The sequence below is a fragment of the Myotis brandtii genome, unplaced genomic scaffold (genome assembly GCF_000412655.1).
Source record: "Myotis brandtii unplaced genomic scaffold, ASM41265v1 scaffold237, whole genome shotgun sequence".
Lineage (NCBI taxonomy): Eukaryota > Metazoa > Chordata > Mammalia > Chiroptera > Vespertilionidae > Myotis > Myotis brandtii.
The window spans coordinates 944,528-963,459 of NW_005358943.1; the positions used below are offsets into that span (position 1 = coordinate 944,528).

Below are 18,932 nucleotides of genomic sequence, written 5' to 3' on the forward strand. Positions count from 1 at the left end.
CTTACATGGAAAGCTGATGGGATACGCTACCAAGCAGGAGAATGCATAATGCATCCGCTCAAGAACTGTTCCTGTGCTCCTGAGAGGTTTGATGCATGAGATTTTGACACTGCAGAACATTCTTCCTTCATTTTTAAAACAAAAAAAGGAGCTACCTTGCCTGTTCCTCCCTATTTTCTGGCCTCACATTCATTGCAGCTGTTCTGTGAGTTTAAAATTACTTCAAAAATAAAAATAAACACACAACAAAAATATATAAAAATAAATGAATGAATAAATAAAAGACTAGTGTACTAGAAAAAACCCACACACCACGGCATGCATAAAGTAGCAGTTGACACAAGATTAGAGGACATTTACCTTAGGGTGATGGGCCCTGTGCCTGCGGTCTATCGTCACATCTCCTCTCTGAATTGGTGAGGTCACCTCTGATCTGTAGGTCCGTTGAGGGGAGTATCCCTGATACGCAGCTATTGACCCATGGGAAGGTGAGGTGGGAATCGAGTGCATTGTCTGGTCCGAAATATTAACCATGGTCTTAGGACTGGTCAGAGTCCCGTGCCGAGGGAGGGTGCTCTGCTTATTGTAGAACTGACGCTGCTGCCACTCGTACAGCTGCCACATCGTGTCGTCTCTCATTGACCTTCGCTTCTCCTCTGCTCCAGGTCCCACTGTTTTGTCATGAGGGGACGGGGTTACACTGCAGAGACTCTCAGGCCTGGTCTTGCTGTTTCGCGGGAGTGTTCTATAACCTTCAGGGTATCGGACCACGACCTGGGCTCGGTGGCTTGGCATATTTCTTGGTAATGTTTGGTAAGAAATTACTCTAAAATAAAAGAATTGAAATGTAAAAATGAAGGGGAGAGTTGCTTTCCAGATTCTGTATTTTTTTTCTTCTGGTAAGTAGAATATATCTGAGGACTTGTTTTTTTTTTTTTTGAAAGATTAAAACATTGAATATTATACAAGGCATACGTTATAATGAACACATTTTAATCTTTTCATAAAATTTAATTTGATGGATTTAGGACATTATGTAAACAGCATCTATGTCACTTACATAAAAGACCATTAGTCCTGCACAATGTACAGTTTGGTTTAAAGAAGAATATTTATACTTCTTTTATAACTAATATTCAATATTCAATATCTAATCCCATATTTGTTTCACATCTTATTTGTTTTTGTATAAAAAACAAAATCCTAGAATCTCATTCTCAGACATATCTCCAGACAGTTAAATAGGATTTCTGTATATGGATGGAAGACCGAAGTGTCTGAGTTGTGCCCAAAGAACATGAAGACAGGAAATGAACAATTAATTGCAGGTCTATGTGGCTATTCTACTGTACCCTTTCCTTCAGAAAGCATGATCATGGAAAAGGCACATCAGTACATTTGTGTTTTAAAGAAGTAATTTCCCTTGATTACTTTTCTTAACTTGAAAAATAAAAATCACTTAAAGCTAAAGCTAAAAATTTAAAGGCAAAATACTTAAAACACAACATTTCAGACATAAAAATGAGAACAAAATCTGGCCAACTGAAAATTTGGGGGATTTGGTTTTCTTATCTAGAAGATGATTTTATCACCAAGTTCTATTACAGCTTGAAAACCCCACATCTTATTCTGTATTCAAAATATGTTCAATTTTTTCAACCTTTTCCCTAAACTAAATTTCCTTCATCATGCTAATTGTTCTTTAGCTTTTCAATGTCTCCACTCATAACGGGCTTGCTCAAAATGGAACAAAGCCTCCTAGATGAGAAACACTGCAGCGAGGCCGACCATCTGGTTGACGCTGGGGCTGAAGTACCACTGCTCCGATATGACCAGTATAAAAAGCTCCATTCTTTGCTGCTTTCCTTCCATAGATTCCCATTTCCCGTTTGGTCTCCCTCCCTGTTCCCCCTTGAAAAAAAGGCCAGAGTTGGCAACCCATGGCTATCTGCTTAGGAAGCTTGTCAGTCAGGGGAATTTGATGCCATTCAAGGAATTCTGCTCTAGTATTAAGGTAATTTACCTTCATTTACTTGCTCCTTCATAAACTCAAGAAATACTAGAGTGGCCTTGACATGCAAAAGGCTCTGGATTGGGCACTAAACTATATCACAGAAGCAGACACTGAAAATATAAATGTTATTAAATTTATATCAAGTTTGGAAATATGTGAAAAGATCGTTTACAATTATATAAGGAAGGGGCGTACATTGTCAATTAAAACACACTAAAAACTGCCTATAAACTAATGTGTAGATTCCAGTTCAGAAAATATAATCACACCAGACACCTGTCAGTGCTCTGAAGTGGTCCTAACCTGTGAGCTGCACCCTGTTATAGCAATGTGTACTGAACTTGAACTGTAAGCCCATCATATGATCATTAACACAGGCTGTTTTCCTACTCAGCTTGCCTAATTAATGACCACAAAGTTTAAAAGCCTCCTCTGCCATCTTTGGGACCACTTTTGGGGAGTTTTAAAAAACTAGGTTATTGATCAAGTAAGTTTATTTTTATCCCATATCCTGTTCAGCATTTTGAGAACTGTTTTTTCAAAAACTACAGTTTCCTTCTGTGGTCTTCCCCAAAGAAATTCAAATTAAGGAAAAATGTGATTTACTTTTAAGTGAAAGCTTAAAAAAGGAACCCTGGAGGCTCCTTCGTCAGGTTAGTGCTCCATTCACCAGCAGCGCCTGTCAAGCACCGTGAAAACCCAGGCCCTGGGATTCCGCCAAGCAGAACAATGGCTTAAGGCCCCGTGCATCTTAGCAGTGCCCCCCACTCACAAAGAAAGTTGAAAGCTCTGTTCACAGATGCAGGGATCTACTCTTTGACTACATAGTAAACCTGTTTTCTTGCTACCAGAACTTGAACAATAAAAGCAAGCCTTTCTTAAAGTTTTACAAAATAAATTATTACCATGAACTGCCATTAGGCTTCTTACCACCAATAAAAATTAAATTATTTCATTATAAGACATCACAACTATTTTTTTTTCCAGTATGAGGTTTATATAATAATGGAGATGATATATCTCAATGGTCCATACTGGACACTAGCCAGTGAAGCCAAAGCTGGAAGAGCAAGGCAGAGAAACCTTAGCTCAAAATAACCTCAGGCCAGCAGCCTTCAGAAGCTGCCTTCGGGGAAAAAAAAAGTCACAAAAAGTTTTTATGGATGGTAATTATACCCATCAAGGGACCTAAAAGTGCTTGAGAACTAATCGTAATGCTCATCCATTTTAAAACTAACTCCCAGATAGCTGTTGAACCCTTTTAACTTTCAACAGTAAGAAAGTATGATTTGCCCTAACCAGTTTGGCTCAGTGGATAGAGGGTCAACCTGTGGACTGAAGGGTCCCAGGTTCGATTCCGGTCAAGGGCATGTACCTTGGTTGTGGGCACATCCCCAGTAGGGAGAGTGCAGGAGGCAGCTGATCGATGTTTCTCTCTCATCGATGTTTCTAACTCTCTATCCCTCTCCCTTCTCATCTGTAAAAAAATCAATTAAATATATTAAAAAAAAGAAGAAAGTATGATTTTACTTGTAGAAAATGATTCCACAAAGAAGTGAGATTTGACTTGCTGGGTGCACATTCTGCAAATCTTTGGCTGGCATTTTTATTGTTGTTTCCTGAAAATGATTACTACCTTTATAAGTATTTCCAAACATTCTTTCTTTTCTTCCCAGAACAACCTCTGGCTCCTCTTCGGTCTAATCAAATTTTACTTTTGGGAAATAGCAAATATTTCTGACAATTCTCCCTTGGGAAAGTTAGAGAAGGGAGCATGGATGGTGGGGAGGAAGAATATGGGAGTGAACCACACATCACTGGAGAATGTTTTTGCACCTTGGTGGAGCTAACAAAAGATGGAGCCACGTGCACCCAGGCTTTTGAGCTGTGTTGCTGAGCAGAAGACAGACTTCAGCCGATAACTGCGGATGTCAGCCATGACAACCGAGCAAACTGGATGCACCTTCCTATATCTTAGGAGTTCCACTATTAAAATAAGTTAATCTTCATTTAATCAAAAACATTAATGCCTTTGTTTTCTGGTTTTCTACTACTGAGAGGTAAGAGTTACAGTAACTCTGAAGTTAATTTTTATGTGCATATGCCAGTACATTAGAGTACTTTTTAAATTTTGCATCATTAAATTCCCGACAAACGACAGAACACTTTTTCTCATCCCGTAGGTACCTGCTTTTCCTCCATTTCCTCTGGCCTTCATTTTTGTCTCCTTTGCAGACAGTCCCCTACTCCTTCCCCTCCACCCCTTAATTTAACCTGTGCAATCATTCATTACCTCCTCTCTTCCCAAATCTTTTCTGCGCAGTAAAAGGCACCAGACAACTTTGATGATCAGGCCCCCAGAGCAGGGCGTCTTTCTTGATTTTGCTCAATCACTCAAACCAGATTTGAGTGAGACCAATTTGCAATCAAGCACGTTCCAGCACTCAACTAGACAAGTCAAATGTATCTTGAACACATCACATCCCCCCGCCCCGCTCCTTATTTCAGTTACTCCAATAGCTTTTGAACTTCCTCCAATTTATTCTCCAGATTCTGTAGCCAGAATGGAACACAAATCTGAACACATATATTTCTGGAACACAAATCTGAATACATATATTCCTGCTTATCTCTCCAGCCTTGTTTCTCATCCAGCATTGCAGCAGTTGTACCTAAGCTACACTGGATGTCTTTGGATTCCTTTTCCTGCTCTCTATCTAATCTGTATTTCTGCCTATCTAAACCAACGTGAGCATATCTTTATATGTCGACTGTATCCTGTTCCTCCAGAAAGTTTTTGTGTGAACCCCTGGACTGTGTTGGCAGTCCCTGAAACATGTCCTTATAGCATCCTGTTCTTCCTCCATTGTATTTGTCACTAGGTACTGCACTTGTTTATTTAACTTTCTCCCCTCCTAGATAAGAACCTCTGGGAGAAATCTGGACTGCACCTTTTCATTGTTTTATTTTCTGGCCTCATGATTAGCACATAGTACCTCATAATAAATATATGAAAGAACATGTGTGTACATGAATGATGAATGCTTATATGAATAAATATAGTACTTAGTCACGTGTATTACGAGTTAAGCAAGTCAGGGAAGGAGATGGAGAACTAGAGAGCATAAGCCTTTACTTCCGTTACTTGCCACAGGAGATCTCTGCACAAGTTACCAATGGAAGACAGTCAGAGGAGGGAGGGAGGGGAGAGGGGGAGAGGGAGGAATAGGTCTTACTCTCATCCTTATCCCAAACAAACATGATCTCTACCCACAACCTGTGCTGCGCCACAGGAGAATAACTCCTTGTCATTATTAGTAAAGTTGGGCGGTGACAATAGGAGACAGAGAAAAAAAACACACACATTTGATTCTATAAAAAAGATACAGTAACAAAACTATAATATCTAAATCACAATGTAAAGTAATACCTTTAACTGGCATCTCAGAAGCCAACCTCCCCCAACACAGCATGAAAGAAACATAGGCTCATAACACGTAACAACACGACACTTACCCCCTGGCTTCTTCTTCCTGACCCCTCCCCTTCTGGATTTTAATCCACTGCTCCAACTGCTGCATTGAGTTGGTTCTCTGTATGACGCGGTCAGCCTCTGGGTGGAAGGGCCCTGCGTTCGGGTGACTGCCCCCTCTGAGATCCGCCAGGCTAACATTGACTGTTTTGTTCTCTGAACTATTCACATTGGCTGGCCTGTAGTGCCCGGTCTGAGCCGGGCCTGCTGACCCATCATATTCAGATGGCAGGGAATTCAACTTGACACTATTAATTTTTGTTAAAGGTCTATCTTGACCATCCTTCTGAAATCCATATTTTTCAGCTTCTAATGCCTTTTTTTCTTCACTTTTGCTGATTTCCTTGTTTTTCTGGTTATTCTGGACCTCTGGTTTAATCAGCACTCGATGGTTGGGAAAGTTATTGATTTCTTTTGCTGGTGCGTTTTCAGATGTGATCTTGTCCACTCTGAAATCAGAGAAGAAAATCATAGTGGGTCAGATGAAAAATGGACATATTATTTCTGAGATTCAATCTAGGAAAGATGTAAAATTACCTTTTACTTAAAAAAACAAAAACAAAAAACACACACCTAAAAGGGTCACTGAGGACAAGCCTGTACAAATCCTCTGTATGAAACAAAACATACAGAGAGTAAAAAGTGGTGAGTGTACCCACCATTAGAAATCTGGAAAGAAAGCAAATAAGATTGCCCCTTCGCAGTGAAACCACAAAATCCACATTTAAAGGACCGCAGCAACTAGCCATTTGAAATAAACAACATAGCGTCCAGCCAGGAGGGTTAATTCATCATGAGACAAACATGAGTCTGGTTTGTGGAAATGATGACACCAGGAAATTATAGTCTGGTGCTATCAGAGATCTGAACCACATGACTAACCAACTCTGTTCATATTCAAGAGGATCTGAGTTTTGGTTAATAGCTCTTGGAGCCAGACGGCACACACTCAGCTCTCAGCTCTACCTCATACTAGCCATGTCTGTCTTTGGGCAAGGCGTAGAAAATGACTGTGCCTCAATCTCCTTTTTGGCAAATGGGGATAACTGAAGGATGTTATGAGGACCAGAGGAGTACATTGGTGGCTGCCACATTTATTATCACCCCATTCCATCAAGCAATTTTGGATTAGAATCTGGCATCCTATGTCCATCTTTCACTAGAAGGGTGTGTCACTTAACTGTGTGTGTCTGGACCACTGGACAGTTTTACCGCTCACCATCCCAGTAGCTATCTCTACGTCTTTATGATGAGCATCAGCTGCCCTGAGACCAATGGCTTCCAGGCTCTGTCAAGGTCAAGCTGAGTGTCTGAATCTGCATGAAATGGCCAAGATCAATGCTGGGAGCCTTTCAGGAACTGGCCACACTTCAATACGTAAAAATGCTGTTCAATCCTAAGTGTGCCACTGCTGCCAGTTCCAGTGATGTGCAGACAATAATCCATAATACACAGCTATTGATCGGTAGGTAGTTTGGAATATGATCAATGAGGCAAAAATGAAATGGGACTATTTTTCTTGCAGTAAAGTTATGGACTACCCCTATATTCAGGTTAGATAAAATGTACAGCATCTAGACTGGAAGCAATATTAGATACTGAGAAAATTTACTGATATGCTATGGAGCGCCTTCCCCTTGAAAGACAATAGTCAGAAGACTTCCACAAAGGCACACTCATCCTAAATTTGGAGGTGGGGTGGGAAGGAATTTTTATCACAAATATCAAATATCTGAAAAGACTTTTTTAACTTAGTTACTTCTAGTCTATCTAAAGCTATATTTTAAACTAGAACTGCATTGCCTTTTGTCTTATGCCCCCCCCCCCCCCCCCCCCCCCCTTGATTTCAGGCGGAGAAGGATTCTGCCAGCACAGACCCGTACCTCTGCCTTGCGGACTTCATCGCGCCGCTGCACTCGGGCCTCCGGGACTACCTGGGCCTGTTTGCTGTCGCCTGCTTCGGGGTGGAGGAGCTGAGCCGCGCCTACGAGGAGCAGGGTGACGACTATAGCAGCATCATGGTCAAGGCGCTGGGGGACCGGCTGGCGGAGGTAGGGCAGCCGTGCCCTGAGCACAGAGGCAGGGTCGGGGCCCGAGACAGCGCCAGGAGTGGGCATCTCGGGGACCAGGCAGACTGGCCTTAGCAGCACGCAGCTTTACACCGTGTGTTCCCTAACTGTTCTCCCACTTCACCTTCCGGGCAGAGGGACCCTTCAATGGTGCTGCAGTTCAAGTCACCCTGAGAACCTCGACTTTATTGTCCTAGTTCTCATGTCTATAAAAAAATCACATATGCTGACTTTTCTCTAACTGGAATAAAACTGATTCGGAAATGTATGCTAGGATAACATAACTGATGTAAAGCTTGTGATTTAACTTTAAAAAGAGACATTTAAGTTATTGTAGAAGATACATGCAAATATAGAAAATGAAAATAATAGGCCACGGAGATGGAAATTATTCAGAGAATGTCTATTATGCTTAGATTGCTTTATTCCACCAATGATCGGCATACTAGGGGACTATGTTATTGTTCACAGCTTAAATACTTTAGTAGGAATTCAGAAGCAATGAATTATCTAGTTAAAAACTGAATGTTTTTATGTCTTAGTTGATAAGCCTTAATAAATACTTCTAAGTATTCTGGCCATTTAGGAAAGAGAGCCCATTACCCTAAAAACAAGCAAAGAAAATCTCCCAATAGTAATGAAATGAAATATGACAATAATTAGGTACCTTCAGTTTTAATAATCAATATTAACAGGGCAGGATAAAAATACAACAGCTAGAAGCAAAGTAAAAAATAATTTCTACATGGCAACAGTGACTGACATCAGGCTGGGCACATAGGTGGTGTTCAATAATTCCTGGCTAACCACACAATGGGCTAAAAATTGTTACGGGCACGTAACAGGTTACCAGGAGTCAAACCAAAATATTGACTGTCATCTTTATTACCCTAAATTATGAGTAGTTATAAGTTTTTAGAGTGGAAAGAATCAGAAAAGAAAAGTTAAAATTCTGAGATAATAAAGTACAATATATAATACTGAAAGCATTTGGAAATCAAATATTTCAATTATTATGTTGATTTCTGAATTCTAAATAATACCCTAACAATTTTACTTTAAAGTTAAAATTATTTTGAGATTTTCCATTAATTATTTTCACCTACATTATTTTCTCTAGCATTCAGGTCATTTTAACAAATGGAATTCCTTTTATTAGGTCTCAATCCAGAATATGCATATAGTTGAGGTGGTTTTTCTTAAAAATATCTGTCCTGAGTTCAATCATGGGCCTTCTTTTTTTAATGCTCCTTATATTTCCCATGGCTCAATTAATAGTGATTACTTAAGTTGCTTTGGACTTGGCATTTTAAAAAACAAACAAATACATAGCATCAACGTAAGTCTTTTACCCAATAAGTCATAAGACTTTATATGAACACTAAAAAAGACTAAAGACAATCCTCTTTTTTCCTGAGAAGAAAAAAAAACCCAGAAGCACAAGTTAGCATTTTCCTTATAAGACCTGCTCAATTATCGCTGACTGGGAAAAAAATATTTTAACTTTATCATACATCTTTCTTCAAATGATAGGGATATAAAAAAATATTTTTAAAGTACATTATTCAGCTTTAGAAACAGATTTCCTCTCACGAGTTCTTAATGTAGTTTAATATTAAAATGATCCATGTTTAAGCAGGGAAAAAAATAACAGATCAATTTTAATAGTACATATTCATATTATCAAAGAATCTAAGTGCTGAAGTTTTAAAAGAAAGGATGTAGATTTCAGCAAAAAGGAGATATATTTAGAAATAATGTATATGCTTGATGAATTATTTTCTGGAGACATTCATCATAAAACAATCAATTAACCAGGTAATGCTGAAAACAAAAAAACAAAAAATAACAACAAAAAAACACCACCGAAACTCATAACAAAATTTTATTTCAATTTATCAAACTTTAAAAACATACAACATAATTTTAAAAATATAATAAAATTAACTTCATGAATATAAATTCTCTTCTTAGATTTAGGACCTTAAAACAATAACAACTATCTTGTGTAGTTTTAAGATAACAATTAAAAATGTACTTACCGGAAATTAAAGGTAATTCTGTAAGAAGAAAGAACATTCAGTTTGAATGTTAGAATTCTGGATTCACCTCAGTACAATGATAGGTGAAAATGAATAAGGAGGAAAGGTGGAATAACAATGCAGGTGGTATCTCAGACTAACTTAGTAAGGTGTGTTATTTTATGTGAAACATGAATGAATCCTTGCTTTCTGAGAAATGATTTCATACAATGACTACTAAACTAAAATGATATGTACTAGGATAATGACATACTTACAAGGCATGGAATAAAATGTAAGTGGAAATCACCATTATTTTTCCTACAAGCTTTTTACCTTTTCACAGGTTCTGTCTGTACCAGGGCAGCATCTAACATGGCTTTCATCCATAATTCCATCTCCTTTCCTGTATCAGTGCAGAAATAATAGGTCCGCATGTTTGGATGGGCTGCCTGATTGAAAATGACATGATCGCTTTAAATAGGAATATGGGATCTGTAAAAGGAAAAAAAAAAAGTGGTTCTGTGCATAGATCACTACTATGAAATTTCAAAAGAGCAGACTTATCATATATACAGATATAGAAATAAATGATTTAAGAAAAATATAATTCAACATTGAAACTGTATAAATATTAATTTTTCCTTTTAATTTTACAATTTTTCTTTAAAAAAAAAAAAAGAATGGGAAGGAAGGAGGCAAAAAATGTAGCACTTAGTTGTGTCTGTTCCATGTACAAGTCCCTAGCAATTTCCATTTACTATAATTCATGCTTTATTCAAGAATTTACCATACCAGGTCAGTGTGACTCAGTGGCTGAGCATTGACCTATGAACCAGGAGGTCATGGTTTGATTCCCAGTCGTGGCACATGCCTGGGTTAAGGGCTTGGTCCCCAGTGTGGGGCTTGCAGGAAGCAGCTGATCAATGATTCTCTCTCATCACTGATATTTCTATCTCCCTCTCCCTTCCTCTCTAAAATAAATAAAAATACATAAAAAAATTTTCCACAGAAACCAGCAACAAAATAAATATGTACATATCTTAGTATTTCCCCTTGTTAGACATTCCTTTAGTCCTCAAAAGGTACTACTGTTAAAGCATTTGTCTAATCCTTATAGACACCTATATACCAACATAACAGATGTATCAATAATCCCAAATGGTATGTCCCTTTAACTTTTATTCTCAAGTTTCAGAGTTGAAATATAAATGTTTTGGGTTTGAGGAAAGAGGCCTATGTAAATGGTAAGTAGTGTTTGTTTGATTTTCTTTATGGTGGTTCAATGTGCCTCTATTCCAGAAACAGGAAAACAGAATGAAGAAGGTACTGATGAGACTGCTACCCAAGTTGTGAGCACTGAGCTCAGCTTAACCCAGGGGCTGATCAGGCAAAGATGGACAGCATCAGTAGTGACATCAAAGTAAAACAAAAACAAAACAAAACAAAAACAGGTCATGGTGGGGATTCTGTGGGGGAAGCATTCTTAATTTCCATTTGAAGATGCCCATGACAGTTTCTTATTAGACAATGAACAACAAGGAACAATAAATAAAGGCTATGTCAGAACAGAATGAGGCAAAGAGTACTAAGTATGTAGTTAGCCTGCAATATATAAAAAGATGAGAGAAATAAATCTGGAACCACAAACTTTATTCTAATATCTTGACTGTCTCGCTTTATCAACAATGTCAATTAACTTCAACATTTTTTCCAGAAAGCACCAGAATATAAATAAATTCAACAAAAACAATGATCAAAATAACTATATAACCAACAAATCTCACTTAACTATGTAAAAGATATAAAACTATCAATAGAAATAACTCAAAAGAGCCTGGCTGGTATGGCTCAGTGGTTGAGCACCTACCCATGAACTAAGAGGTCACAAATTTAATTCCTGGTCAAGGCATATGCCCAGGTTGCTGGCTTGGTCCCCGATAAGGGGCATGCAGGAGCAGCTGATTGATGTTTCTATCTCCCTTCCTCTCTCTCTCTCTTTTTTTCCCCCTTCCTCTCTTTCTTAAAAAAAAAAAATCAATAGAAAAACACACAAAAGAAATAGCTCAAATGCTGTATGTCGCTAAAATAATTAAAACCACCACAAAGTGTAACTGGTCTGAGTGGAATTTTGGAGAAATAAATAAAGACCACTGCCCATATATTGATCAATGGAAGGAAGACTGGCTGGTGCTAAGAAGACCCCGTTGCAGCCCTGACTCAGACACTAACAAACCACACTCGTGATTTGACAGGCTTGCCATCTATGAAATGGAAATATTTACTAGATGATGGCAAAGTTCCCTATCTAGCTCTGAGTTCCACACACTGTTCAACAATTGTCTATGAAGTTTCTACTTACCATGGTGATGAGCAGTAGCATCAGTATCAACAGACTTAGTAGTAAAAGTGGCTCATAAATTCAGAGGGAAACATCAGAGAAGAGAGGATTTGAAACAGAAATTACTATCATTGTTACAGATAAAATTTAAATTAAATCAAATAATTACAGAGAGAATACACTTAACAGTCACTTTTACTGCTATTTTAACATTCTAATATATTTTTAAGAGTCTAAGAACCCAACAAAATGTCCTAGGAATAGTACAAATTCAACAAACCTTTGTCAAATTAATGAGCTATCAAAAAAAAAAATCTAAACCCATGGTCAAATAACTGTCAGTGTCACACAGTTCTAAATGAATACTTTTTAACAAGGAAGGGGGTGGTACACAGGTCTGCTAGATTTAATAATACATTTTACGCCTCAACTTAAATGTTTTCTCAAAAGTACCTGATGCTCACAATGTACTTAAGACTTAAAAAAAAAAAAAGATCTTTGCAAATATTCTATAAGATCATAAATGTACATACTTATATTATGTTAAAAAACATAGTTAGTGTCTCTTATAGTACTCTTCCCCCAAATTTATTATGAAAAATTCAAGCATATAGTAACATTTAAAAAATAGTAAAATTATCACCAGGACACTGATAGCTATATATTTACCAGTTATTAGCATTTTTACACATTTGCTTTATCTTGAACCATTTGAAAGTATAGACATAAAGCCACTTGACCCCTAAATATATGACTTCCTAATTAAAGTGACATTCTCCTCTTCAATCACAAGACTATTAATATACTTAAGTATAAAAATGACTAACTGAAATATCTTTTTGTAATAATCTATGGGTCAATATCCATTTTTCAATCCATGCAAGATTCAAACAAAGAATTAAAAAGTATGACTATTTCCTTACCTTAAAAGCATATTTGCGGTTAATGTGATCCTCAGAGGTAAGCATAGCTATCTGAAAACTAGGCAACAGTATGCTTCCCAAGATACCCTCTTCTTTCTCATCTAAGAAATAATTGAATATCTGATTAGAATTTTAAATGTCCTCATGAAGCAGAATTAATTTTCTCAAAATTTATTTTGACCAAATCAAAAGGTTTTTACATATAAATGAATGGTATTCAAGTACTGTTTAGACTAGTACTTTATAAGGTGTTTAGGGAAAATATTAAATAGCAGAAGCATATTCTTTACTTTCAACAAGTTTCCCTCTCCTAAGCAAATCAAAATTGGCTCCACACGTCAGAGAAATGTCAATTAGAAATAAAAGCATACATTTGTTTGGCATATATATGGAATTTTACAAAGTCCTCTGACATGTGAATTATTGAAAATATATATTAGCATGTAAGAAATGACAGGACTTTATATACTTAATCTACCAACATTCCTATGAGGATTAAAAATGCCCAACAATTCTGAGCCCAGACAAATGCATGGCCCTCCTGCTAACAGTCTTGGTTCAAATGACTCACCAATAAGGCGTTCCTTTACTCATTTTAAAATGCTTCCTAGAGCCCTCACTTCTTTCTGGAACTTTCATTATCCTCCACCCTCAATACCTCTGACATGCTATATGTTTCTATCTATCATCTATCTATCTATCTATCTATCTATCTATCTATCTATCTATCTACCTATCTATCTATCTATCAATCATCAATCATCTTTCTCTTCTCATTAGAATGTAAACTCCAAGTAGTTTTGAATAAATGATATACCTGGAAGTATATATTTTAAAGTATACTATAAAAATTCTATGCTTTTCAGAACATATAACCTTGACGGTTTGCTTTTACCAGTCATTCTGATATACAATAAAGTTGTGGGAATAAATTACAGGCCTACAAGGCAAGCACATAAAATAAACTTAGGAAAATAAAACATTTATCTTGGCATAGTATGGACTCATGTTATTAACTTTCTGTTTGGGGGCAGAGATGTTTATAAAACCTGAAATACATAGGTCGTTGTTAGAGACCCATGAGACAAGTTAATAAAGCTATGCATTAGGCTGATGAACTCATCAATGAAAAAGACCACTAGAAATTTTTTTTAATTTTGCTTGCCACATTTTTTTTATTATCATAAACTTAACAAGAATAAATGGCCAACTTCCAAAATAAAAAGAGCTGCATTAAATAGATATTATTTCTATAGCTTGTCTAATAACATGGAACAAAATTTTGGTTTTACTATACTGTGCTTATTCACGTGTAACTCACAAATATAAAGAAGAAAAAACAAAACTGCAGATTTAGTCTAAATGGTAAAAAGAAATACAAAGTAAGTCATCAATTATAGAGAATATGACAATTTAAAAAAATGAGTGACATTCTGATTTTAAATCCAATTTTATATTTATATAAAACAAATCAGAAACAGCTCATGAAGTCATCTTTAGTAAAAAATCATTATCAAATAATATAGTCTTCTTATGGAATCAAATAGACTTTCCTGAAGTTATTTCAGGACATGCAGAGGGAACACAGCACAGGGCCACTTCCCTGTATGATCATGGATTGTTTCCCGGCAGGACACTAAGTAGCTGTGAGGTCTCAGGCAAGTTATTGATGCTGTGTATCTCAGTTTCATCAACCAGCAATTTAAGGAAAACAGGACTTACCTCAAAGAATTGTTGTGAGGGCTAGGTCAGTTAATAGACATAAAGAACTCAATAATGCACTCCGTCCATAGCAAGTGTTCAATAAATATTGCCATTATTATATAAAGTTAAAGACTGCATATAAAACCTTCATCCTTTTTTAAAAAATATTTTTAATTGATTTTTTTTAGAGACAGGGAGGCAAAGAGAGAGAAACATTGATGTGAGAGCAAAACTTCTATTGGCTGCCTCCTGCATGCCAGCAACCTCTCGCTGCCTCAAGCCCACAACCAGGGCATGTGCCCTGACAGGGACCTGAACTTCGTGGGATGACACCCAACCAACTGAGCCACACCGGCCAGAGCATGCACTACTAGATTCTTCAAATGTTCCCAATCAGGGCATTCTTCTGTTTGGTTCTCTATCAAGCCCGACCTAAATAACTGCCTTACTTTCTGTCACCCAGAGGGCGTGATATACTGCCAAACGAAGGGCAGGTGGTGAACCATGTTTATAGATGAACAAACTCTCTGTGGGGCTCAGCTGAGCCCTTTTAAGGTTGCACTGCAGCGCAATTTCTCCCTCTGCCCCCTCCTACCTCCTTCCCGGCAACAGGGAGAGGCCCCCCAGATACTCCCCAATAAGCCATTAATCTCCATCATAGAGCTTGCTTCCTGGGAACATAAGCTGGGACAGGAACCACAGAATCTCATCAATTTGATTGGATTCAAGTGACATTTTAAATACCCGATTTCTACTTCAGCTTTAAAGATGTTGGAGAACAAGATAAGGAATACATACAAACTTACTAATTATCATTCCTCACCTAGAATACTTCAATACTCTGTTAACTGGTCTCTTGGCTTCTGGTGTAAGTGCTTTTTCTAAAATGTACACTGGTGATTTTTCTAAAATGTACACTCAAATCCTGGTGTTATTCTTGCAGTCAGACGGAGTTTAAACTCATTAGGATGGCAAACAAATGCCTTTTATGCTCTGATCTACTTTTTAGCCTTTACTTCCTGCCAGGTCTTCAGACATGGCCCTCATTCCAGCACTATAAGCCCTATGTGTAATTTTACACACATTCCTTGTTCACCCACGCTAAGTCCTTTGCCTAGATCACCCTTCTTTCCTAATTCCTTCCTTGTACAGGCCTGGTCAACAGTCATTCAACCTAACTGAACACTACGACATTCTCTCTCACACTCCTTCAGCTAATCTGTGAGTTCCATAAGGAGAGGGGTTTACATGGTTCACTTCTGCATCTGCTGCCCAATAAGAGGTCTGACACATCAAAAGTTTACTGCTAACTACCACACTAGACCATCATCATTTCTACATAATAGCTCCTACTAGTGTCTGCTACCTTCCTTCCCCTTTATAATTCCTTCTCCAGTAGCAGTTTGAATCACTCTTATGCTTAAAAACATCCAATTGTTTCCTTACGGCCTTTATGGTAGAATCAAGCACCAATAAGAGTCCTGCATCAGAGCGATCTCCATCTCTCCCACCCATCTCCTTCCTACTGCCAGCCCCTCAGCTTGGTACACTGGTTTCTTCCCGCTCCTTCAATATTCCCAACACTTAAAGCCTTTGCATTACTGCTCCTCCTGCCTGGAATACTGTGCTCCCTCCAGCTCCTCCTTGTAATTTAGACCTTGCTATTTAAAATATCTGCTGAGCCAGGCCAGAGTGGCTCAGCTAACTGAGTGTTGTCCTGTGCACTGAAAGGTTGCCTGTTCAATCCCTACTCGGGGCAAAAATGGAAGGCAACTAATTGATGTTTCTCCTCTTTTTTCCTTCTTCTCTCTAACCATGCCCCCCAGTGAGGATTGAAAAAACAACCACTACCACCCACCAAAAACTGCTCAGAGTACCAATCCAGAGACCTCTCCCCCAGGCCCAACTTTTATAATATGACCGTACTTTCCTAAAAGCATCTATCATGGTCTTTTATTTATTTATTTATTTTACTTCTCTGAGTTTATTTACTGTCTCTCTGACCTCTCTAGCAAGTAAGCTTCATGAGAGCTTTCGCTCACTGGTGTTTTGACAGCACCTGAAATAAAGCAGGTCCTGCTCAATAAATATGTGGTGAATGAATTAAGTTCCCTGGTAAGTTTTGTCAATAGGCTGACTATAGGATAGAATAACCTAAGTGACTTATTAGAGCAGGTTCATGATCTGCCTGCTGTATTGCAAAGCGTAGTGGGAACCTGGGCTTCCACTGGTATTTGTTGCCAACTTATTGTAAAAAAAAATAACAAATCACTTATTCTCTTTCATTTTCTTTATGTCTTATTTTCCCTATCTGTGAAACACAAACTGCTCTGTCAAAAAATTCTGACAGCACACTCCATGTGTTAATATACCAGATGCTTTGAGAGATATGGAAAAATGAATGAGGCCAATGTATTCAGCATACAGGAGAGATCTGGGTTGGACTAAAAACCTGTGATTAAGAGAAGCGCTTGGGTGATAATTCTGGCTCTGACACTTACTAGTTGTGAGACCTCAGGCCACCAAATTGACCTTGCTGTCCCTTAGTTCCCTTTTGTATAAATGAGTACATGATGTCCCACCTTATCAAATGGCTGTGAGGAAGAGATGAAACAGATCATCTATGTTATGTGCTTAAACACTCAAACAACAACACTGCAAACTGTTCTGATCATCTCACTAAAATCTGATAGCTTTTATGTAAAACCTGACATTTTCTGTTGATAAAATAGTAAAATTATATAATATCGTATACTTCTTTCCAACCATCTGAAGAACAGAAGTGAGTTAAATGTTATTTCTTTCCTTTCTGCACCCCCCCACCCCCCCTTACATTCCTCCTGTCGGGGGACCGTACTAAAATTAATTAATACATTGCATGTAAAACGCATATGGAATCTCACCCTCAACATAGCTTCTGAACTTACCTTTATTTTTCTCAAATTAAGCAAAAAGTTTTTCTATTTTAATAAGTGATGATGAGCACATTTCCATGGGCAATAACAATAGCAAATTACAAGGAATTCAGTGTTGTTTTTTGTTGCAATTTAACATTTAGAAATTTTTACATGAGAAGTAGTAACAAACATTTTCTTGTTCTCATTTAAAGCTCTAAACAGTCTATAAATATACTGAAAAGGAGAGGAAAGTACAAATTATAAGCTTAGGAATAAAGCCTGAATATCAACTCCTTACTTTCCTGAAAGAGGGAAAACCTTTAAGGAAAATTGTGGCGTATACTTGGCACTGAACTGAAGATAATACCAAAATTGCAGCCTGACCAACATCTCTACGACAAAATGAAAATTTATAGGTTTAGTTAATTCTGACTCAGCAGTACTTTTCAACCACAGTTTGTAGTGGGGGTGGGGGGAGAAGATGAATATAAGTCTGGAAATTTCAAATTTTGAAGGTTAATATGCTTTATTATTGCTTTGATAGATGACTACAGAATTCTGCCACTATTTTTGGGTATAATCACAAAGTAAATTTTAAAAACTGCTGATTGGTCCTAAAATTTTGTCATATATTTATCTAGAATAGTTATAAATTATTAATTACATGTTGACAATGTAATTCTTTTGTGACTGTTTCTAACCCGACTTTAAAGTAGGGAAGAAGTGATTGCTCAGATTCACGATTTTATATTATAGCAGAAGCAGATTTCTATAGAGAGCACAGCCCATGTACACCTTTCATTGTTGGGTACCAACTCTGTAGTACGTAACAGATCCATACAGCATATGAACAGAGGCTCTGACTTAACACTCTACTAATAATTTACTTAAAATTGTACTAATAATAGAAAACACTTAAAGAAAAAAGGAGTTTATGATATCCAGACAGGGTTAATGAAGACTGTTACTCCACCCCTAAGCCAATGCCTTTATTTCCTCTCCAGCAACACTGATAGCCTGGCATGTATCCTACAACTTTCTCCATCTTTCAGGGAGTTGTCACTGTTTGTTGAAAAAAGGAGGGGAGGGGCAGGAAGGGATCAGAATGAATACATTTGTTTGTAATTTTTTTATTTGGCAATGCATCCAGTAGTCTTTGATATTCTAAAATCATTTGCTGGGGAGAACTGGGTGTTTAGTGGACCTACAGGAGACCTGATAGAGCTGACGTGCAAAAAGAATCTCATCATTTGTAATTCCTTAACTAATAAAGAATTTAAAGATAGCCCTAACCGGTTTGGCTCAGTGCATAGAGCGTCGGCCTGCGGACTCAAGGGTCCCAGGTTCGATTCCGGTCAAGGGCATGTACCTTGGTTGCAGGCACATCCCCAGTAGGGGGCGTGCAAGAGGCAGCTGATCGATGTTTCTCAT

The 18,932-nt window shown here is 37.7% G+C and overlaps 1 protein-coding gene across 17 annotated transcripts in view; it reads right to left on the minus strand.

Annotated features, from left to right (window-relative positions):
- Window positions 1-18,932, minus strand: part of PLEKHA5 (pleckstrin homology domain containing, family A member 5) — a 209,781-nt gene that overhangs the window by 59,444 nt on the left and 131,405 nt on the right. For 9 of the 17 annotated variants that reach the window (XM_005866756.2, XM_014540160.1, XM_014540158.1 and 6 more), the window contains exons 6-10: window positions 12,901-13,001; window positions 9,973-10,088; window positions 9,658-9,675; window positions 5,531-5,995; window positions 361-826 (exon numbers count right to left, since the gene is read on the minus strand). In XM_005866756.2, the coding sequence (XP_005866818.1) occupies window positions 361-826; window positions 5,531-5,995; window positions 9,658-9,675; window positions 9,973-10,088; window positions 12,901-13,001 (1,166 nt within the window). Of the gene's footprint in view, window positions 1-360; window positions 827-5,530; window positions 5,996-9,657; window positions 9,676-9,972; window positions 10,089-11,998; window positions 12,090-12,900; window positions 13,002-18,932 lie in introns of those variants that run through there. The other 8 variants (XM_005866758.2, XM_014540161.1, XM_014540166.1 and 5 more) reach the window with 2 other exon arrangements.